This window comes from Saccopteryx leptura, chromosome 3 (assembly GCF_036850995.1).
Source record: "Saccopteryx leptura isolate mSacLep1 chromosome 3, mSacLep1_pri_phased_curated, whole genome shotgun sequence".
Classification (NCBI taxonomy): Eukaryota; Metazoa; Chordata; class Mammalia; order Chiroptera; family Emballonuridae; genus Saccopteryx; species Saccopteryx leptura.
Window position 1 is genome coordinate 313,221,135 of NC_089505.1, and position 24,267 is coordinate 313,245,401.

The 24,267-nt window shown below is 42.3% G+C and overlaps 1 protein-coding gene across 3 annotated transcripts in view; it reads left to right on the forward strand.

Annotated features, from left to right (window-relative positions):
* Positions 1-24,267, forward strand: part of ASPH (aspartate beta-hydroxylase) — a 239,825-nt gene that overhangs the window by 101,209 nt on the left and 114,349 nt on the right. For all 3 annotated transcript variants that reach the window (XM_066378983.1, XM_066378984.1, XM_066378985.1), the window contains one exon: positions 7,924-7,965. In XM_066378983.1, coding sequence (XP_066235080.1) covers positions 7,924-7,965 — 42 coding nt within the window. The remainder of the gene's footprint in view (positions 1-7,923; positions 7,966-24,267) is intronic.

Below are 24,267 nucleotides of genomic sequence, written 5' to 3' on the forward strand. Positions count from 1 at the left end.
AGAAATCAATTATTTTGTATACCAGAGTTTTAAAGAATTGATTTTGGAATCCCTATTTCTTTAGTGGATTTTCACCTTTCTCCTCAAACCTATATTTTTACTTGAAATCATACAGCATATTTCTAGCAATATGACAGCATAAACCTATGTAGCATAAATTGAATGATTTGTGAAGGATTCACTTAGGAAATTAATCAGAGTAAAATTTCCTGCCAGATAATACCTTAAGATGATTTGGCTAACTGGTTTCATCAAGACTTTTCTGTCATTCAGTGGCAGAAAATGTAGTTAATCTTACATTTTGTGATTGTAACCATGTTATTCACATGGAGCTATGTGAGCATCAGTGTTTCTGGGTGGTCCCGCTGCTACTGCCTCTGAGAATGGAGAAGGCTCATCCCACCTGCTCCATTTGTGACTCACCCCACTGTGGAGCTCTCAGCAGTGCTGATGGTTAATGTGGGGGTGTGGTCCAGAGCTGTCACTCACACCTCTCCTGGAAGGCAGCACTTTCTAACATTGATCAGTGAGGCTCATGACCAGCTTTAGGATGGCAGCCAGAGAGGCCTTAGCATTTATAAAAAGTGCCTAATATGCATATTATTGTTATCGATTTGATCATTCATTTATTTAAAATATATAAATTGAGCAACTCCTGTGGTATTGGTTCTGTACTGGGCTGTACATGATCAGCACTATATTCCCTGCCTCGTAGTGTTCATAGTCCTGTGGGCATACAACTGACGAAAACCACAAGTATGATGTCATTAACTTCTTGGAGTGGGTCATGAGGCAGCACATAGAAGGAGGGAGAACTAACCCAGCTTTTTGGGGTGAGGGGGTGAGGAAGGCCTCTCAGTGCTAGCGCTGAGATTTGAGGTGCTGATAAAAGTGACAGGAGCTGGCAGGTGGGGAGCAGGGACGAACTACCTGCAGAACAAAGACCAAGATGGTGCACCACCTAAGGTGCAGAAAGACAAAGCTGGGAAAGCCAGGGAGGCGTCACCTCTTGGAGTGTTTCATAGATGATGTTTAAAATTTGAAGCTGGGGCACTGGCTGGCTGACTCAGTGGTAGAGCATCGGCCCAGTGTGTAGATGTCCCGGGTTTGATTCCTGGTCAGGGCACACAGGAGAGGCACCCATCTACTGTTCCACCCTTCCCCCCTCTTCTTTCTCTTTATCTCTCTCTTCCCCTCCTGCAGCCAAGGCTCCATTGGAGCAAAGTTGGCCCGGGCACTGAGGATGGCTTCATGGCCTCCACCTCAGGCACTAGAATAGCTCCTGTTGCAACAGAGCAATGCCCCAGAAGGGCAGAGCATCACCCGCTAGTGGGCTTGCCAGGTGGATCCTGGTCGGGCCCATGCGGGAGTCTGTCTCTCTGCCTCCCAGCTTCTCACTTCAGAAAAACACACAAAAAATAAATAAAATTTGAAGCTGTGTCTAAAAGTGACCGGAAGCCACTGAAAAGTTTCAAGCAGAAGAGTCACATGATCAAATCCAGATTTGAAAGGAGGTAGAGAAGGCAGCAGATGCATTAGCCTAGAAATGGAGGGAGCCTGAACTGTGGTAGAAGCAATGGAGAGGGTGGATTGATTGTGTAGAAATCAGAGTGGGAAACAATTTGATGGGAGAGGGGCTGATTGAGGGGTAAAAGTGGAGGAATGCTCCCGGTGTTTCTGACTTGAACGGATGCACAATGGAACCTCAGGGGAAATACAGAAGGCGGGAGGAAATAGTAGTAGGGAGATGTCTGGCATGATTAGGAGATGTGTGTTTGCAGCTCAGCGGACCACGTCTCAGTGCAGTCATCTTTAAATATTTAGGAGCATATTTTTAAGTTGTTCAAAATTTTAACTGAACCTTTAGTTTATTTCCTTTTTCATCAATCAGTATTCATCATTATCATTTGAACAACTTCCCATAGTCTCAAGGTATTTTTGATTGTATAGGTTAAAGACATGCTTATTCCTCTCACAGGAATTAATATATTTTAAGAGAACCTAAAGTCAAACTCATTTTTAAAACTTGTTCTACTGAGGTATAATTTACAAACAGAGAAGTGCACAAATATGGAGCACACAATGGGATGAACTTGTATACGTATAAGCTTCCTTGTACCCAGTATTTAATTGATGGTTACTTTGTCTTTCCTGACCATTCTAAGACTAGGTTATGCGATCTTGCACCCACTACTCAGGATGCTCTGGTACCCCAGAAATCTCTCTCTTCCCCCTCTCAGTAACCCGCTACAAGTAGCTGCTGTTCTCATCTGTACCATTATAGATTGGTTTGCTTACTTTTGGATTTAATTATTAAATAGAGCCATAAGTAAATTCATACACACACAGTAAAGTTATTTTATATATAAAATGTGACCAGTTTCGATTGCTCAGCATCCTGTCTTTGAATTTCATCCACTTAGTGATGTAAAATAATTTGGTTTTATTCATTGCTAATTACTATAAATACACTATAGTTTAAAAAAATTTATTCTACATTGATGGCTATCATTTTTGGCTATTCTGAAGGAAGCTGCTGTGAATATTCTTGCACATGTCTTTTGGTGAACACAAGTACTCATTTCATTGGTATATAAAAGAGTATGTAGTATTTCTACTTACTTCACATTAGCCCCAAATAATTTTGCTTAGACAAAAATTTCTGATTACAGACACAAACACATACTCATACCATGTAGATAGATAAATGGATGGAAGGAGAGATAAAAATGGTGGGAGGGGGGACAGAGAAAAGGAAGAAAGAAAAGAAGGGAAGGAGGGAGGGAGGGAGGGAGAAAGGAAGGGAGGGAGGGAGGGAGGGAGGGAGGGAGGGAGGGAGGGAGGGAGGAAGTGAGGAAGTGAAGGGAAGAGGGAAGGGAGGAGGGAAGGAAGGAAAGAGGGAAGGAGAGAGGAAGGAGAGAAGAAGGAGAGAGGAAGGAAGGAAACCCAGCTTTAGAAAGTGGCTGGGCCTTGATGTGCAACAGCAAGCTCATTTTCCATCTAATTGTAACACAGATTTAATGCTGTGAGAGTCAAAAATTCTATCCTAAAATTTGGAATGAGAAAGAAAGTATTTGGAACAAGTTGGACAGGAATGTATTTTAGTTCTTTAAGGGAAAAATAAAAAAATTTGTATGCTTTTTTTTACTGACCATTTATATTGTCAATTACATTAAAAATTGACTTAAAATTATGAAAGTAATATTTTAACTGCAACTTATAGCATCCAGTTGCTCCTTGAAAATCCTTCCTATATTTGTTTTTCAGACACCGCACTAGATTTTTTCCCTCTATTATTGTCTTTAACACAATGGAAACAAAGGCGGGAGAAAGAATTACTATATTTCTCAAAAGATTGAAATTCTTAAATTCAGTTGTAATTCTCAGATACTCTATAAAGAGCCTCAGATTTTCATCAACTGTTTTTGGAAGTTATGCCAGGAACTTCTCTAGGTAGTTCCTCATTCTGTTATCAAGTTGCCCTTAAAAAATAAATAAATAAGTAAAAATAATGCAGACAAAAGTAAAAAAACATTTACTGCTGTTGGTGGGTTTTTCAAGATCAGATGAAAATGACGCAGTGTCAGTCTATGTCTAGTTGGTCCTTTAATTTAGATTTCCCCTTATTTTTGCAGATACTTAAAGCTTCAGAAAGACTGCCCCCACTACCACAGGAGGACCAGCCTAACCATATGCTCCAAAAGATGGCTGTGATAGATCTTGTGAAGTAATTACTGAGCAGATCAAGATCTTTGGGCGTGAACACTAAAGCTGTTTTGAATGAATCATAGTCTACTGGCGTTTTAGTGTATTTTTTTTTTTAGAAACAAGTTACATGTAACATGACATTCCTGCTTGTCCTTTTTTGATAGCATTAGTGACTCCATTGCATTTCTTTTCTTTCTTTTTCTTTCTTTTGTGACACAGCTTTTAGTCTTTATTTGTATTAATGTGTATTTTTCAGGTAACGCTTAATAATTATATTGATGATGTAGCAGCAGTTGTCTTGGCAGGGTTTTGATATATATATTATTAGGAATTAATACTAACTATGTTGGATTGATGTGCGAACTGCGTTCAACGGGATTTAAAAACCGTTAGGGCTGCCTTGCCTCAGCATTCTTAAAAACACTAGGAGAGATCATTAGTCACTGTGAAGATTTGAGTTGTATATATCTGCACTGATAATCCTTTAAAAAAAATCTATATTAGCTTCAGGTTTTCAGGGTAAAACTCAAAATTTGAGGTTCCTGTAGCTTTTAGCTTGTTATATAGAAAAAGGCTTATATTTCAGTGAAAGTTTTAAATTATTATAGTTAATTTATTTTTCAAGCTGAGGGGGAAATGAATTCATTGTTCGTGCCTAGAGCAAAGCAGTCACCTACAGTATCCTGCAAAAATGCTTTTTGGTGTCTCGTATTCATCATATAATAGCTGACCAGTCAATATTTGCTTAAATTTTAGAAAAGCTATATAAATTCCTGATGTTCAATTTAAAGATTGTTTTGCATTTGGCTGCGTAGGGAATGTCCTCACGGTACTATGGACAGCACAGTGCTCTTGCTCAGGACCTTGCTCTGCCTCTAGTGGGGCTCATTCAGGATGTGCGGGAGCTCATCCAGGCTCCCCGAGCCGATGCCTGCTGCTGGTTCACAGCGGATGAGCCTTGCCTTTCTACCCTGAAGTTTCTTCTATTTTTAATGGGGTTTATTTGTGGCTCAGAAATGGTCCCTGTGATGAAATATTCATCCATTAGAAAGGAAGGTAGCTATAGTATCCTTTGGAAAGGTCCATGAGTTCTGTAAAAAGCTGTGGAAGTGGTTGTGCCAGGGGTAGCTCTTGATTATGTTAACATTGATTTAAGATGAGGTGACTTGTTTTCCTGCTTATAGGGTTAAAATCAAAGAGATTTTTATATTTTTGTCATTACAGATCATAATTATAATGTAGTTAGTTATGCATGCTGACCCAATGTGTAGTGAAATCTTAAATAATAAGTTAGTAAGAAAAGCAATAATATTCTAAACCTGTGATATGGGTAATACAAAGCTGCTACTCAAATCCCAATAAAGCTCTTAATTCATATTGTGAATTATAGAACACTACCTTTTATAAAGCCATATTTTTTTAGGGACACTTAGGAGTGACAGAAGATAAATAAAAAAAATTCTACTGAATTTTTCTATCATCTCTAGAACTCTGGGAATTGAAGATTCCTTATGCTATAGTTAACTTCAAATATTTTTTAATTCCAAATATCTGAATTAATGAGCCTTGTCTTTACAAATGTATGCCAAGCGGGGCAACATCCATGGATTTCTTAAAATAATGTAAATGCCTTCTGTTTAATGTTATTTGTGTGCAATAAAATGCAGAAGAATTCTTCTCTATATTGTCATTATTCTGAAGTATATTATTTTTATTTGCTACATAATAATATTGGTTAATTTTATATGTCCTAGATTTTATACTATTAGGGAATGTTGTTGTTTTTTTGTTTGTTTGTTTTTTGGGTTGTTTTTTTTTTGTATTTTTCTGAAGCTGGAAACGGGGAGGCAGTCAGACAGACTCCCGCATGCGCCCGACCGGGATCCACCCGGCACGCCCACCAGGAGGCGATGCTCTGCCCATTCGGGGGCGCCACTTTGTTACAACCAGAGCCAGCCTAGTGCCTGAGGCAGAGGCCATGGAGCCATCCCCAGCGCCCGGGCCATCTTTGCTCCAATGGAGCCTTGGCTGCGGGAGGGGAAGAGAGAGACAGAGAGGAAGGAGAGGGGGAGGGGTGGAGAAGCAGATGGGCGCTTCTCCTCTGTGCCCTGGCCGGGAATCGAACCCGGGACTTCCACACGCCAGGCCGACTGGCCAGGGCCAGGGAATGTTTTATGACTACAATCACAAAGGAGTACCTTCTGCCCCCCTCTTATCTATTTCTAATAGGTAATGTTTATTTCTTTTGTTAACATTTACTATTATGCTACATTCCCAGGAAGCAGCTTTACAATGAAATATCCCCTGTATCCATCCTTTGTAGGTTTTTGTTCAATCCTAGGAATTTTGGTATTTCCCCTACACCTTCCTATTCCTCCATGACCACCATACTGTGAGCAAAGGTGAGCTTCTGGGCTTCTAGAACGTGTTTTCTCCTCCAACGTGCACAGAGGAAACAGTTAAAATAAAACGTGAAGCTCAGGGTGGTTAGACTCACTTTCACTGGATGCACTTACTCTGCTAAGTGCCTTGTGCAGGGGTTGAGTTCCTGGCAGACGGTTACTTCTGCGTGCACATCGGGACCTGAGCGGCAGAGAAGCTGCAGTGCTGCCAGCCAGAGCCCATTTTCGTGTCCAGTGAGCACGTGGGCACCGGGTGCAGGCTGACGGGAGGTGTTGGCGTTGTGCATCCCACTCGAAAGAGTTCCTTGAAATTTTTGATACTTCAATCCTGTATCCCTGATGCCTATGACAAGGACATTATAGTTAATAAGATCGAGAATCCTTTTTCTTTTTTTCTAATGTCCTGGATACCTCCTTGCAGCACTGATGAAAACTGTATGGCTGTCACATTTATAAAACCCACACTGCGAAAGGCAAGACCTGCACTTGTCTAGTACTATGTCTGTTTTTCTTTCAAGAAAGCTAGAGAAGGGCAAGTGGAAGATTATCCACTTTGAAGTGATGTACACCACTGACCTTGACGACAGGGCACTCTGCTTTCTCAGCCTCTGCTTCCTCCCACGCACAGAGAGGGAGAGACCTGGACATGAGAGGAATGAGATGTGCTTAGTGCTAACTAAGCCTAACACGAGCTTTTGAAGTTGGTTCCCTTCCTCTCCCATAAGGTCTTGAAGGAGAAAAATGCTTGTCCTATGAAAATCTCTTTCTTGCATTAGAAACCTGCATTGTATTTAATTCTCTCCAACAAGTGAACTGTTTTATATGACTGAATGTGGGGACCTGGGGACCAGAAACCTTGAGAGAGCCGTGATTGTTTCCCGGTTCCCTCGCTGGACCGCACCCACACTGTCTCGCATCTGCTGTGGGGAAAGGACGGTGCCCGTGACTTTTATGTGTCTCAGATTGCCCGTCCCCGCTCACATATGCATACACGCATGTTCCTAGAAATACCCCGGAACTAGATAGATACCTACTGGGACTATAATCAACTGTCTGTCTTGAAAATTCACTACCCTAATCTGTATTAATAACCAGATGTGAGGTTATAAATGTGGAAGTTTTATTATAAACAGAGTTGTCACATGCTCTTGTCTTCCCTGTGAGATGAATGTTCTTGGTGGGTTTCACTGTGCTTGGTCACCTCATTTCTGGGACAGATACTAACTTTGATTAACTAGTGAAAGACTGACACCAGTGGGCTCTCAGGCCCATCTCAGCTCCTCAGCAGGTGAGCTACAGCACACCTGGGCCCCATGCAGGCCCTGCAATGGCTCACCTCCTATATGTGAAGTCCTTAGAGGAATGAGACCAGGGTTCTCAGTAGGAAGACATACTGCATTCCTTTAAAGCACGTGGTGCCTATGATACAGTAGTAGTATGTTTTTAGAAGACAAAATATTGAATAAGCCTGATGAGGGCTTCTTCCTACCTTATATTGCCTTTGTACTCATAGATGGGCTGGGACGTGGTGGTGCTAACTCACACCAGCTCTCTTATTAACGGAAAACATGTATAGCCTGGCACCTGATACCTAGTTACTGCCTCATGTCTCCTATAAGTAATTCAAATGAGTCTATTCTTAGTATTTTATAACAAATTGTACAGAATTCAGGACTTAGGAAAATTGAATTGTTTGCCCAGAGAGATATATTTTAATTATATCAGTTTAAATACATTTAAATATGGTCCTATATTTTAAGATATTGAATGGTGACTTTCACCGTGCTTATTTTGTTTTGTCTTTACTTTTCAGAAACAAATAGGAAAACTGATGATTCAGAACAAAAAGAAAAAGGTGAGATTATCAAACAGCCTTTCAAATACACATCTGAAAAAGTCATACCGTCCATAAGCAGCACGATGATTTTATTTTTTATCACTAGCTAAAATGAATTGCCACTGGGTTTATCTTTCAATGATCTCATCAACAAACATTTATTAATATGTTACATAAACATTTAGCGCTAAGGCTCTGGAGTGAGATTGTCTGGCTTCTAATCCTAGTTTTGCTGTTCACTCTATCTGTGTCCTTGAGAATGATGTGACCTCTGTTCCTCAGTTTCCTCTTCTGTAATATAGGAATAATAAAATTACCAACTTCAGAAATCTATTTTCACCATAGTAATTAAGAAAAAATACATATAAATTGCTTAAAGCACTGTCTAGCACAGACAAAGCACTTAGAAGACTTTAAACATTATTTGTCACTTACATTTGCATCTGTGAAAGGTATAGAGGTCCAGGGATTACTAGACTGCTTTAACTTTTTCAAGCACCTTCAAATTGTTGGAAAGCAAAGTTGTATTTCATTGAAAGGATCATCTCTGCCTTCCAGTTTGTTACAAAGGCATTTTAATACAGTCGATAACTCAGTACAGTTTTAATTCAATTCCCATGAAGACTCCAAAACGTAGAGTGAGGAGCTATTTTTAAAGTTAAAAAATTATATGGATAATCATACCATAGTGGTTGTGTTTTAGTATCAATGGAATGATCAAATCCTCAAGTTAATTAAATATTTTTACAATTTCAGGAATCCCTTTCATTTGTAGTGATGAAAGCAGTGTCTACATTGAAAAGACACAGGACACATAATGTGTAAGATCAAGTGTGTTCAGTATGCAAATAATATTTAATGAGCATCAGGAGTTGTTGGCTTCTGGCTATAATTTTGTAGCCCTTAGGCTAGGAGCAAGGCATTTAGCTCACTCATTCTTTTTTTCTGACAGGTTGTTTTTAATTTTTTATCGAAGTTACATAGAGATATAATTTTAGAAGTTATGACTTAAAAGCAGACATCTTGTACCCATACTCTCTGTGCATGAATCATGTTCTCAGCTTTCTCTTCCTTCTAGTACTTAAGGGTGCATGTCTAAATGGCTCGTTGCTGCTTTTTCTCCTCAACTGTTGGCAATTGTTGACTTTCGTAGACAGATGACTGGGATTTAGCTAATCACCATCCACAAGCCGTCCACACTGCCTCACCTCCCAGTCTCCCGGTGTATTGCTGACGCATTCTGGTAGATAGAGCAGAGCACCAGGAGAAAAAAGCCTGGCAGGGAGGAGGGTCTCAGCAGCTTTTGCTAGAACTCATCACTTCTGCTGCTGCAGAACTCCTCCTTCACTTGCCCTGCTGGCTACCACGTTCTCTGGCCTTTTCTCAGCCTCTTTGGTTGAATTCTCCTCATCTCTCCGACCACCACACACTGGAGTGCCCCGGGACTCAGACCGGAGAGTTTCTGTTCACACACTCTCTTGCTCTCATTTAATCTCATGGCTTTAAATATCTCAGTATGACAGAGATTGTCACATTTGCCTGCAGCTTGGGTCTCTTTCCTGAACTCTAGACTGGTCTGTCCACCTGTCTACGTGATGCTACCTGATGACCTCAATTGGATGTCTAATCATCACTGCAAACTTATGTGTAAAACTGAACTCCTGACTTCCTCCAACCCAATCCTCCCGTGAATCTTGACTTTCCACCAGGAAACCCTGTCAGCTCTCTCCGGAACATACCTGGAATCCAACTACTTCCTGCCACCTTCACCCAGCATCACCCAGGTTCAGCCACCACCACCGCTTTCTTGTCCAGATTATTTCAGTCGCCTCCTAACTGGTCTTTGTGCATCCACCTTGGTCTCTAACTTTCCGAGTACGGTAGTCACAGTGGTGCTTTTGAAACTGAAGCTGCACAGTGCGGCTCAGATGTCTCCGGCATCCTCTTCTCTTCCTCAGAGTACGAACAAAGTTCTTTGCAGTGGTTTACAAGGCCTCACACTGTCTGCCTGTCTTCCTTTCCTGTGGTTTCCTCCCCAGCCTCATGTCCTGTGACTCTCCTTTGTTGACTCCATGCCAGCGACGCTGGCTTCCCTGCCAGCACACACGGGACTCGGGGCCTTTGCACTGGCCCCTGCTCCCACCCAGGCTGACTATTTTGCCCCAGGTGCCCACCTGGCAGTTACCACCATGTGATTGTATTTGGTAGTTTCATTCTCTAGTGTTTAGTTTTTGAACTGCCCACTGGAATCAAGTTTCCATGAAAACACAGCTGTTTCTGTTCTGCTCACTGCCGCGTTCCCTGTGCCTGGCATATTGTAGACACTCCGTAAATATTCGTGAAATGAATTTCTAGCATTTTTTAATTACTGAGAATTAATATGAACAGGCAATAAAGGCTCTATAATACACACAAACTGTAAGAGTGAAAACCAGACCCAGCTAGCACTCTTAGTATGAAGTCTGTGGGGGACCCAAAACTCTGGGAAATCTGTGGGAAACCAAAACCTTCAGTGACACTGGGGGAGAAGACTGTGCATCATCCCTGAGGAACACAGAGTGATGATGTCATCATCCCTGAAGAACACAGAGTGATGATGTCGCCTCTTCTGTGATTTAATGCATCCGAGCTCAGGGATCACATGAAATCATTATACTTGTGCTCTTTGGAGCACAGAACTAACAAGAAGAAAACCTGTACTTAAAAACACTTTAACCTTCAGTGTCTTTGTACAGAATTGAAGATAATGATTTGTATGCCTCCTATGGTATACTTTATTGCAGGAGGATAAAATAAAACTAATATCTGTAAATAATAAATGCAATCTTCTGCTCTCATCCTAACCTCATTTGGCAACTCTTCTTAATCTAAAGATTTGGACTTGGGGCAGCTATTTTATTAGTAGTTAAATTGGTTGCGTTGGGGATCTAACATAGATAGCTATGCCAATTTTTAAATTATGTTAAAACAAGACTTTAAAGATCATGTGTACTGTCATAATTATTTATAAAGGCAAAGGCATTTTAACCCAAAAAGATATCATTTGAGAATAAAAGATAGTTTTTTAAATTGAATAATTGTAGCTCTATGGCCCTGGCCAGTAGGCTCAGTGGTTGAGTGTTGGCCTGGCATGTGGATGTCCTGGGTTTGATTTCCTGTCAGGGCACACAGGAGAAGCACCCATCTGCTTCTTCACCCCTCCCCCTCTTGTTTTTCTCTCTCTCTTTTCCTCTCTTTTCTTCTTGCAGTCATGACTCTATTAGAGCGAGTTGGCCCCAGATGCTGACGATGGCTCCGTGGCCTCCAACCCAAGCATTAAAAAATGGCTCAGGTTGCAATGGAGAAAGGGCCCCAGGTGGGCAGAGCATCGCCCCCTAGTCGGCTTGCCTGGTGGATCTCAGTCGGGGCGCATGTGGGAGTCTGTATCTGCCTCCCCTCTTCTTACTAAATTAAAAAAAGAAAAGAAATGTAGCTTTACAAAAAACATTAATATGACTCATGTCACTCAGTTTGCCTTGGGCCAATAAACATTTCCTTACGTGGCTTCCAGGCAAAAACCACCCCTGTAGACCAAGGCTACTCTTTGGGACAACATTTTCCCAAGTCTCACTCTGTGACTAAGACACCATCCCAGAGTATAACAGAAAGGACATAAAACAAATCCTCTCATCCTTTCTTCTTGTTTCCTGTCCTACCTTGTTTAGGGAATAAACACTTCCAAAAATATCTTGTTTTTCTTTAAGAGTCCCTGTTTTTACCCTTCTCCCCATCGTGTCTTCCGGAGTTGAGTTACAGGTCAGATTCAGGCCTTCCCTACAGTCAATACTCACATTCCCATTATAGTTCATTGCAGTTACATACACTTTTATTTTTATTTTATTTTTATTAAGTGAGAGGCAGGAAGGCAGAGAGACAGAACAGACTCCCACATGTGCCCCAACTGGGCTCCACTTGGTAAGCTCTCTACCAGGCGAAGCTCTGCCCATCTGGGGCTACTGCTTCCTTGCTCAGCAACCAAGCTATTTTAGCAACTGAGGTGAGGCCATGGTGCCATCCTCAGTGCCTGGGACCAACTTGCTCGAACCATTCAAGTCATGACTGCCAGAGGGGAAGAGAGAATGAAAAGGGGCGGGGGGTGGAGAAGCAGATGCTTGCTTCTCCTGTGTGCCCTGACCAGGAATCGAACCTGGGACATCCTCATGCCGGGCTGATTGTTTACTACTGAGCTGACTGGCCAGGGCCTAGGGACTACTTTCTTAAAGTTTAAATTTTATACAGGACAGGAGTTTATTTCTTACCCATATAAATAACCAATGACCAGTTAGTGGCTCGTTGGGGACCCAGCTCCTCTCTTGCCATTCTGTCATTCCCAGTTCATAACCTCATGTTTCGAAAGGGTCATTCAAGCACCGGCCCTTATAGCCACATTCAGACAATAGGAAGGAAGGAGGAATAAGGAGTAGGCTTTGTAGAAGAACTACGTTTAACTGAAAGAATTTTGTTAAAAGTTAAAATTCAGGGTTCTGGTCTAAGGAAGAAGGAAATATCAAATATGGAGAGGAAGAGGCTATTTGCAATCTTAAGTGTAGCATATTTTATGGCTTTGTTAACAAGATAGACTCTACCACCATATTTTAGAAGAATGGTACCCTTCTATGCTAAAAAGCTTGATAGATCATCAGAATATATTTATTAAAAACTATCAAAACTTCTCATCATTCACAGAAAAAGAATACTGATATATTTATCCACTTAAATACTGCATGCCTACTGCATGCCAGGCACTGTACTGGTCAAGCAGACCCAGGTGAGAGAGCAAGACAGACAAAGTTCCTGCTTTCACGGAGCTCACATTTCACTAGGGAGTCCGGCCACACACAAACCGAACTGGTTATAGTGCTCTGAAGGAAACGAGCAGGAGAGTGCTGGGAGGAGGCAGGGGTGAGGTAAGGGGAGGTGTCTGAAGAGGTGGTGATGCGATCAAGGCAGCTGTGAATGCTCAGCTAGCAGCTCTGAGCAGGGGAAGAGACTGTGCGAAGGCTCTGAGCTGGGGCACCCCGAATAAGCCAAAACTGTGTGCAGTACAGTTAGAGAAGGAGTCAGGGACTATGGCCGGGAGCCTGGATATTTCACTTCGTGCACTAGGATGCCATGCCCAGCCCATGCAAGTGTCTTTGCGAATTAGGGCCTTTCTCATTCACACACTAAGTGATTTGCCTCTGGGAGGATGGTGGGCATCATTTACTGCACTTGATGAACACATGCAGACCCTATCCTAGACTGCTGCTCACAGCGTCCTTGTGAGCCATGTTGCTGCTCACTCTTCAAAGAGGCTTCATTCTGTCCTAGGGGCCACGCCTCCCTCTGCACTGCCCAGCATGCTCTGTGCAGCTTTATCCTCGGGGGCAGGGGGCACATTCTAAAGGGCATTTCCAGTGGAGTGCAGTTGGGCTCCCTTGGCCATTTCTTCATGGAGACAATCAGTGCAGAGCCTCTCTTGATTGGTTTATCACTTTCCATCATGTGAAACTGGCAGTTCCTGTCAGCACTAACCAAAAGATGTTTGTAAGTAAAATATTTTATTGAGTGTGAAATGCAAGAATAAACACTACTATGGATTCACTGAAAATCCTAGTTGAAGCCAGCTGAAAATACTAGTTGAAGCCCTGGCTGGTTTATACAGTGGATAGAGCATAGACCTGGGGTGTGGACATCCTAGGTTTGATCCCTGGTCAGGGCACACGTGAGAAGCCACCATCTGCTTCTCTCCCCCTTCCGCTCACCCTTTTCTCTCTCTTCCCCTCCTCCAGCCAGTTCCTCAACTGGTTTGAGCATCAGCCTCAGGTGCTGAGGATAGCTCAGTTGGTACGAGCATTGGCCCCAAACAGTACCCCTGGGTGGATCCTGGTTGGGTCGCATATGAGAGACCGTCTCCCTATCTCTCCTCCTCTTGCTTAAAAAGAAAAAAAAAAAGAAAATTCTATTTGAGCCAATTGTCAGCTTTGGGAAGAGGGGAGGGGAAATACTTTTATTTTTGGAATATGTAGTGAAAAATTGTATGTGTTTTGTCAATTATACCTCAGTTTTAAAAAATTGTGTTTTAATAGTCAGATTATAATATATGAAAATAGAGACTTTTTTACTGAATTTATTGGGGTGACTGGTTAATAAAGTATATAGGTTCAGGTGTAAAATTCCATATTACATCATCTGTGTACTGTAGCGTGTATTAACCATTTATCGCCCCTCTACCTTCCTCTATCTCCCACTACCCAAATGGAGATTTTTAGTGATAATTATACATTTGTCTCAGCATGAATTACTAAGTTGCCTAATTTTCTACTTGTATTATCTTCCCTCAAGTATATTGATGAGGAAATAGGAGAGTGGAAGATTTTGTTTTTACTTAGAATGAGTGATTACATGAACATTTTCTTTTCGAGAATTAGATGACATTTACTTTTATAGAGTCATAAGTCCAAAACAGGCCCTCATTTAGAGAGCCAGCCCCTTACATTGAATCAGATTATTTGTATCTATTTGTTTTAGATAAAATTGCTATATCCACTTCTCCCCACTGGATGTCATCTTTTCCCACATGTCCACATTTCATAACCATAAAACATGAGTGTGACTAACAGAGTAATGCTATACAAAAATGGTTCATTAGATGTCGAAATCTAATAATTATTTTTATTCATTCATTTACTCAGTAAAATTGAGCACCTACTATGTGCCAGGCTCCATTTTAGGCACTGGGGCCAAAACAGTCAATAAAAACAAAGCCCCAGTTCTCATGACAGTTATATTTGTGTGGGTACACCGTGGTGTTTAGATATATGATTAGAACCTAATAGGCAGAATATGAAAATTAGAAAATACTAGGCAGTGGTAACTGGAGAAGAATGGAAAACAGGAGAAGAGGACAGGGAGATGTTGCTCTATAGATAAGCCTCATAGACAGTGCCATTTGACGTTGTGAGGGCATGGGCTGTGTGGCCACTTGGGAGAAGAATTCCTGATGGAATAGCACGTTCATAGACCCTAAGGTTAGTTGTGTGTAGCATGTGTGAGGATGAGTAAGGAGGGTACAAGGAGTGAGGGACGTGCAAGGTCACAAGGGTTGCAAGGTTTGACTCTTGAAGGCCTTTGAAGAAAGGCTTTCTATATACTGCTCACAAAAATTAGGGGATATTTTATCGCTTGCGATAAAATTTTTGTGAGATATATATATATATATATATATATATATTACCTTGAGTGAAACTGGAAGCCACTAGGGGATTCTGAGCCGAGTGTAATGTAAGCTGCCTTATGTCTTAGAAAGCTGGTCTGGCTCCAGGGCTGCAGGGTTGGAAGTATGGAGACCATTTAGAAGATGATTGTAGTGGTCCAGGGAGCAATGATGGCAGGGAGGTCTGGGTGTGAGGAAGAGGTGGCCATGGTGGTTAGACCTGCCTGTGCTCACATGTAAAGTCAGTAGGATCTACTAATGGATAGGGTGTGGATATGAGAGAGAGAGGAGTCTAAAATGGCTCTATGCGGCCCTGGCCGGTTGGCTCAGCGGTAGAGCGTTGGCCTAGCGTGCGGAGGACCTGGGTTCGATTCCGGCCAGGGCACACAGGAGAAGCGCCCATTTGCTTCTCTACCCCTCCGCCGCGCTTTCCTCTCTGTCTCTCTCTTCCCCTCCTGCAGCCAAGGCTCCATTGGAGCAAAGATGGCCCGGGCGCTGGGGATGGCTCTGTGGCCTCTGCCTCAGGCGCTGGGGTGGCTCTGGTCGCGACATGGCGATGCCCAGGATGGGCAGAGCATCGCCCCCTGGTGGGCAGAGCGTCACCCCATGGTGGGCGTGCCGGTGGATTCCAGTCAGGTGCATGCGGGAGTCTGTCTGACTGTCTCTCCCTGTTTCCAGCTTCAGAAAAAAAATGAAAAAATAAAAAAAATAAAATGGCTCTATGCTACTTAAGAGGTGTGTTTAGCAAATTCACTGAATAGAAAAGTATGCCATATGTTACTAACTTCATATATATCAGATGTTGTTATTGGAGGATTTTTGAGCCTTAATGCAATGAGGAGAAACAGAATATGCATGCCTGTGTTTTGGCATGTGTGTGTGTGTGCGTGTGCGTGTGCGTGTGTGTGTATTAAAATTGCATTTGGATCAGGGACTTTTGCTGAAATTTTCCTTTGATCTAGATTAGTATTTAATATTCCATTATATTATTCATTATAATTAGGGATATGCTTAAACAGTGTATTTTGTGACTGTCTTTAAGAAGGCATTTACAACCCTGGCCTGATGGCTTGGTTGACTGGAGCACCATCCTGAAGCACAGAGGTTACTGGTTAGGTCCTCAATCAGGGCACATACAGGAACAGCTCAATGTTCCTGTCTCTCTCTATCCCTTTCTTTCTCTCTCTTAAATCAATAAATTAAAAAGTTAAAACAAACAAACAACAACAACAACAAAATAGGCTCTGGCCAATGGCTCAGTAGATAGAACATCAGCCGCACATATGGACATCCTGGGTTCAGTTACTGGTTAGGGCACACAAGAGAAGCTACCATCTGCTTCTTCCCCCCCTCCCTCTCCTTCTTTTCTCCCTCTTCCCCTCGTGCAGTCAGTGGCTCAGTCTATTCCAGCATGGCCCAGGCGCTAAGAATGGCTCGGTTGATCCCAGCGTGTCAGCCTCAGGCACTAAAGATAGCTCAGTACTCGAGGATAAGCCCCAGATGGGGGTTGCTGGATGGATCCTGGTTGGGGCACATACGGGAGTCCATCTCACTATCTCTCCTCCTTTAACCTAAAACTCTGGTCAGCAGACTCATTAGTCAATAGAGCCAAATATCAACAGTACAATGATTGAAATTTCTTTTGAGAGCCAAATTTTTTAAACTTAAACTATATAGGTAGGTACATTCCTTATCAAGGTAGCGCCCGCACGTGATATTTTGTGGAAGAGCCACACTCAAGGGGCCAAAGAGCCGCATATGGCTCGCGAGCCGCAGTTTGCCAACCAGGGAAAACAACAACAACAACAAAAAACCAGATCTTAAAAAAAAAAAAAAAAAAAAAAAGAAAGAAAAGCATTTAAAGATTTCCTGGTTAGTATTTGTATTTGTATCTTTAAAAAGGAATAATTCGTGCCCTAACAAAACACCAGATGGCACTAAAAATCAAGTCACACTTAACACTGTAAATTTTTCTTTACAGAAAACACATTTGTAATTCAGAGAAGTCTGAGATGGCTATATTACAGCCAGTAAATCAGCGTGGTGCAACTAGTATGTCTAATGAATACTTCTGGGTTTTCTCTGATCATGAGGAAAATAGAGGAAGAACCAGCAAGGGCAATAATCAAGCCTAATGAAAACATTTTTTTCTATGAAGTTTTTCCTGGGATTCTTACAGCCATATATAACATATTTGAGCAAAACTGCAGAACTAGACTTCTTAGTGAAGCACGTAATTCACCTGTGATCTGGCTCCTGCTGTGGCTGTCCCCCCTTCAGAATGCCCTTCGCTGCCCCCCTCTTTACAGTTACCTGGCAAACCCCTGTTCCTTAGAACTAAGCTTAGAGCTTGCCTCTGCTAAGAAGCCTGCCCTGACTGCACCCCTATCGCTTGACCAGATGATGTGCTTCTCCTCTGTGTCCCAAGACACCCTGTACTTATAGATTTTTAGCACATATTTTGAGGTTTCTCTTAATTTTTAAACAGCACACTTCTTAAGGGTGGGAACCATGACTCCTACCCACACTCCTGGTATAAATCAAGGTTCTTCAGAGAAACAATCAATGTCGTGTTGTGTGTCTAGAAAGAGAAAGGGAAGTAGAAAGAGAGATATGGAAAGGGACAGAAACACAGAGATTTATTTTAAAGAATTGGCTCGTGTGATTATATAGGCTGGCAAGTTCAAAATCTCAGGGTAGGCAGGCAGGCTGGAGACCCAGTGAAGAGGTGATGTTGCAGCCTGAAGCCAAAGGCAGTTTGGGGCTCATTTTCTTTAGGACTTGAACTGATTGGATGTGGCCCACCTACACTATGGAGGATAATCTGCTTTATTCAGAGTCTATGGATACAAATGTTAATCTCATCTAGAAATACCTTCGCAACAGCATCCAGATGTGTTTGACCAAATATCTGGGTGTTGTGACCTAGCCAAGTCAACATATAAAATTAATCATCACACCCCTCCAGTGGTACTTAACAATAACATAGTAGGGGCTGACTAAATAGTTATATATAATATGAAAAAAATGTTATAAATCACTTTTCCTTTACTTGCCTCTTCATTTGATGGTAATAATATGAGATGCAAATTGGGGGCATGGATAGTTTATAAACAGAAATGTCAAAGTATGAATGAACTTTAAGTGTCTACAGTATACTATGTTTCATATAGGTTCTCATTGAATCCTTACCAAAAAGTCTTGGGAATTAAATATTTTTTATTCATTATTTCTTCAAATAATTTTTTCTTTCTCATTACTACTGGCACTCCAGTTACTTGGTGGACTGCATAAGAATGTTCCACAGGCCCTGGCCAGTTGGCTCAGTGGTAGAGCATTGGCCTGGCATGCAGGAGTCCCGGGTTCGATTCCCAGCCAGGGCACACAGGAGAAGCGCCCATCTGCTTCTCCACCCCTCCCCCTCTCCTTCCTCTCTGTCTCTCTCTTCCCCCCCCGCAGCCAAGGCTCTATTGGAGCAAAGTTGGCCCGGGCGCTGAGGATGGCTCTGTGGCCTCTACCTCAGGTGCTAGGATGGCTCTGGTTGCAACAGAGTGACTCCCCAGATGGGCAGAGCATTGCCCCCTGGTGGGCATGCCGGGTAGTCTGTCTGACTGCCTCCCCGTTTCCAGCTTCAGAAAAATACAAAAAAAAAATGTTTCACAGGTTTCTGAAACTTTTTTTTTCATTTTTCTTTGCATTGCATAATTTCTGTTGCTCTATCTTCAACTTTAGTGATTATTTTCTCTTGCCATTTTACATGTGCCCTGAGCCCATCTAGTAAAATTTTCGTTCCAGTTACAGTTCTTATCAGCGATAGAGATTTCCAATTATTTTATAGTTTTTTTTTTTCACTGTTGAGATTCAAAATCTGTTCATGCCTTAACACCATGTTTTTCTTTAATTCTTTGTACTCATTTCTAATCACTGATATGAAGTGTTTTTCTAACAAACCCAATATCTAGGCATACTCGGAAGCACTTGATACTGACTACTATTTTTACTGAGTATGGTCAAGAAGTTTCTGTTATTTACATGTCTAGTAATTTTGATTAAAAGCTGAATTGTATTGATAATTTGTTGTAGCAATTCTGGAATTTTTTGTTTCTGAGGCTTGCTGGTTTCTAACAGACAGTTTGCTAGCTTCACACTGAAAACTTTGTTTCCACTGCAGAGTGAAGCTGTACCACCTCTGCTCAGGAGTTGTGGCTTCCAGGGGCTGTTTTTGAATTCTAGCCCTCAGGTGCGAGCATGGTTCAGTGGTCTGCTACAGATTTGGGCAGAACTCATGCTCAGATTTTGGAACTTGCTTCTGGGATTTCCCATCTAACTTTTTAGTTGCTTAGGTAGCTCCAAGTTCTGCTGTCTTATTCCTCAAGCTAGTATTTCCTGCTACTATGTATATATTGAGAACACAGAAAACTTGCAGATTTTACCAGAAGCAGCTCTGTCTTTTAAAGGTAGATTTCTGTAGTCCTCAGCCTCCAGGAAGGCCCCAGGGATTCTTGCCTTCTAGCATTCACGCCTCTGTGTAGTCCTCTCTCCATGGGGCAGGGCTCATCTGTGTCCCCAGTAGAGCATTACAGAAATGACAGAATGTGACTTCAAGGTGAGGTGATAAAAGATGTTGCGGCTTCTGTCTTCCTTGCCTTTGGATTACACGCTCGGGGGGAAACCAGCTGCCAGGCTCTGAGATACACAGGCAGCCCTTTGGACAGTTCTGTTTAGCAAGGAACTTGTGTAAGATGACAATGTTTATGGTTGTTGTAAGCTACTAAGTTGGGGATAGTTTGTTTTGCTGTCACATACAGTTGACTCTTGAATAATGTGGGGGTTAGCGGCTTCAACCCCCTGCACAGTTGAAAATGTACATATAACTTTTGACTTCCTTAGCTGTTCTTTGCTGTCTTCAGAGGATTGATTCCAGGACCCTCATGGGGACCAAAGTCCGCAGATGCTCAAGTTGCCTCTACTAAATGGCCTAGAACGATGCATACGTTTGGCCCTCTACAACCAAAAACAGAACAGGAATTTATTTTAAAACTTCGTGTATTGGAGCTGTGCAGTTCAGACCTGTGATGTTTAAGGGTCAGCTGTATAACCGAGCCATCTTCCTCAAGCTTCTGCCTGCTTTCGCCCGGCTCCATGAGGATAGGAAGTTTTCTCTCAGCCAGCGATTTGGGCAGAGTTTACTCTAAAATTTTTAAAGAATCTCAGCCTTTCTGGGGCTTTTCTGCTTCCAAAATCCCCCCTTTACATTTCCATTTGCTTTGTTGCTCTGAGTGCTGTCAGCTACCCCCTTCAGTGAGAAGGACACCGTTTTCACCGCCTGACTTGTGTGCTTGGGGAGCACTGTTACACAAGACCACAAACTCGCCTGACCAGGCGGTGGCGCAGTGGATAGAGCATCGGATTGGGACGTGGAGGACCCAGGTTCGAAACCCCGAGGTCAGCAGCTTGAGCACGGGCTCATCTGGTTTGAGCAAGGCTCATCAGCTTAAGCCCAGGGCCACTGGCTTGAGCGAGGGGTCACTCGCTCTGCTGTAGCCCCCCCAGTCAAGACACATATGAGAAAGCAATCAATGAACAACTAAGGTGCTATAACGAATAATTGATGCTTCTCATCTCTCCTTTCCTGTCCTTCTCTCTCTGTCCCCCCCCCCAAAAAAAAAAGACCACAAACTTACCATTCTTACTGAGTGAGTGTAGGAACAAAACAGTCTCCCAAGAAGAAACTCTTCAGTGTATAAGTCTGCCCGTTGTCTTTGGTCACTTCTCAATGCCTTTAAATAGTCGTTTTAATATTCAGTGATCTTTTATTGAGTTAATGAAATACAAATACTAACCATCTCTGAATATCAGAGAGCTGGCCATCTCTCATTTGTGAGCTGTCTTGGATTCCCTGACTGAACTGTCTCTTCATAGCTTATTTTTTGCCTTTTTCTTTTTGATTTTCAGTGGTTTCATTTATATTACTGATGTTAATCCTGTGGCTTTGATATTGCAAAAATACTTTTCCAGTTGGTTCTTTATGAGCTTCATGTAGAAAGCCTTACAGATAAGTGGTTATTAGGATCAATGAGTGTGTGAATGAGCACAGGAGAGAATAGTATTCTCTGGTCTGTTATACTTTAAACAGGTCCAACAATATCTGCTTGCTTTCATATGTTTTTCTATTATGAAATAATATGTAGAAAAACATTGGACCACTTTGATTCAGATGGCTTGGGAGCTTGGGAAGTGTGAAGCATGGCCCTTCTCTCACTTATTTATCTTATTGAGATTATTTACCTGTGTTGAGACTACAATAAATATCTTACTGTAGTATCTGGCTGTGTGAAGACACCTATCATTAAGCTTCAATTATCTGGTCTCTGAGGATCATGTCCGTTGATGCACATGAATTCAAGTCATCACTGCCTTGAACTTAATTACTCATGGTCAATATATGTAGGTCTTCTTTCGGCCACCCACTGGAGGTGCCTTGTTCATTGTAGACAGTCCCTAGAACACTATGCATTCCTCATTATTAGCATCAGTAGCCCACTCAGGCGTAGTGCCAGCTGACGGTTCAGCTCAGTCTACACACTACACCTTCATAATTTCCCCATATCGCAGAAGAGCAGTGTAACAGTAGCACACTTAAACCAACTCAGAAAATCTTTGAGCAGACCGTCTCCCTCCCACCCATGCAGCTGTGAGAAGAGGTTATACGATAACTGCTGTTAAAGATTTATCACAGTCATTACCTTCAATGGCTACAGTAGTTTTAGTGGTTCCTAAAATATACCAGCAGTTATTGTCTGATTACTTCTACAGATAAGTTAATTGTAGGAGATTTCTGATTCCTCTAGAAGTCTGATTTAGAGAGAAGTTTAATTACAGCAGTTTGGGTGATTTAAATAAACTCAGCATATATTACCAGTCTCAGCAAGTGTAGTAGAAGTTTTCAGCTGTGTTGAAATACACATCTCCTCTATTTTTATTTTTAATTTCAGGATCTTAAACCATACTGTTGTACAAAGAATAATTCAGAACACCTGTTTCCACCAGAGTAACTGTGCAGTCAAACACACCACAGGACAATAATAGCAGATTCTTCGCTGTCATTAAAATCCCATTCTAATGCTTCCCACTGAGCACTCAGCATTTTCAAATATAATTTCTGTAATGGTTGTGACAACATGAGCAGGAAAGTAAAATAGGTTTCTTATGGGGAAAAAAGCGATATAAGTGTGATTTTAAATTATTGTTAGGATCTATTTTTTTTTAATTGATGGAAAATATGACCCTGTCTTTTAATCAGAATAATCCACTTTATTGTGTATTAATGCATTATTTATAACTGCAGCAAATTAAAGATTAACATATTAGCCACATATGCCCAAGCTTGCTTAAAATTAAGCTTTCAAAAAAATACGCTGTAAAAAGACAAGGCTATTGTAATTGAGTATATTCATTTATTTAAATAAGACCTCAGATTGGAGAGTGTATTAGTTTGAAAAATGTGTTACTGAACGTGATCTCAGTTTGGTGACAGCTCTTCCCCACAGCATTATTCATTCTGATATAATGTAGATTTTTGTGGCATTTACAGCAGTAGTTCTTGCCAATATATTTTTATGTTTTTCACTTAAAAATCAGTGTGTGTTGCCTGATCTGCGGTGGCGCAGTGGAATAAGCATTGACCTAGAATGCTGAGGTCACCAGTTCGAAACCCTGATGCTTCCTGCTCCTCCCCCGCTCCTCTCTCTCTTCTCTCTAAAATGAGTAAATAGAATATTTTAAAAAATCAGTGTGTGTCGACAACAGAAGGTATTAGTAATAGTGAAAATAAATCTAATTCTCTCTTGTTTCATTTTGGGTGATTTTCTTCCATTCTGTTCAGGAAACCGGTCAACTCCCCGTCTCCACCCGTTGGGACATCAGTCAAGCTTTCCCCCTTTGCTAGAGCGCTTTCTTCTTCCGCTTCACCCGCTCAGATCCCGCAGTCCTTCGCTGGTACTGAGCCTGGTCAGCGCTGGTGTAGAGCGGGGTGGGCGTGGCTGGAGCCTGAGGTGACAGCACAGACTCTCAAGCATGGGACAGCAAATTAGGCACAAGCAGCAGGTGGAGTCTGGGAGGCCAGACAGTAGGCAACAGGCGAATATGTCTCCAAAACGAGAAGCCACTGTCACAAGGTGTCAGGGACAGCCTCAGCTGAAGCTGGCAGCAGGAGGACATTTGCTGACAGAAGTATTTCCACATAGAGGAGGGGCCTTGCCTTCCTCCGGAGGCACTTGGCAGACCCTGGATCCCGTCACTGGCTGACATAGCATCGAAGCTCAGGGGCAGGCCCAGGATGACGGCATCAGGAACGAGGTCGGTGCGGTGATATCAGCAACACTCATGGTTTGTCAGCTGCTTTAATGCTTTTAACTTTCCACTTTCCTTGGTGCCCACCATCTAGAACACGAGAAGCTAATCTATGAATAATCAACTGCTGTTGAAACCCATGATGCACAAAATGCAACTAGATTGCAAGTAGGCACCAGGGTGTACTAAGCACTTCTCAACCCTGCTTACGGACCAGAATCACATGTGGGATATTTAGAAAATGGCCTGTGTCCCTCCCCCAACAATTCTCAGTTCACAGCTCAGGGCACAGTATCTATGTTGCAGTCATGGCTGGGAAGTACTGGGTCAGGTATATCACATACCTGGCCAGTCTGGCTTATGTACCAGGATCATCTTAACTAAACATTTTCCACCGGGACCACCTGGGTCAGATATTGTTTCTTGATAATATTTGTATCCAATTTAAAGGGACTATTTAACTTAAAATATAGACAAGAGGGTGATTTGAGAAGAGCTGAAACTACACTACAGAAAGAACCCTTGTAAGTTAATTAAAGACAAGTGTGTGAGCCACACAGCTGGAAAGCAGACCTAGCTGCCCGGCGGGTCTGAGGGCCGCTGGCCGCCGCCTCGTCGCAGTGGTACGGCACTGCGCTGAGCTGGGGAGGTGTCCGGGTCTGACTCTGGCTGTGTGTGGACCCTTCTCCTCTTTCGTGGCCCGGGCCTGTCACATCTGCAGACTCTTCTCTGAC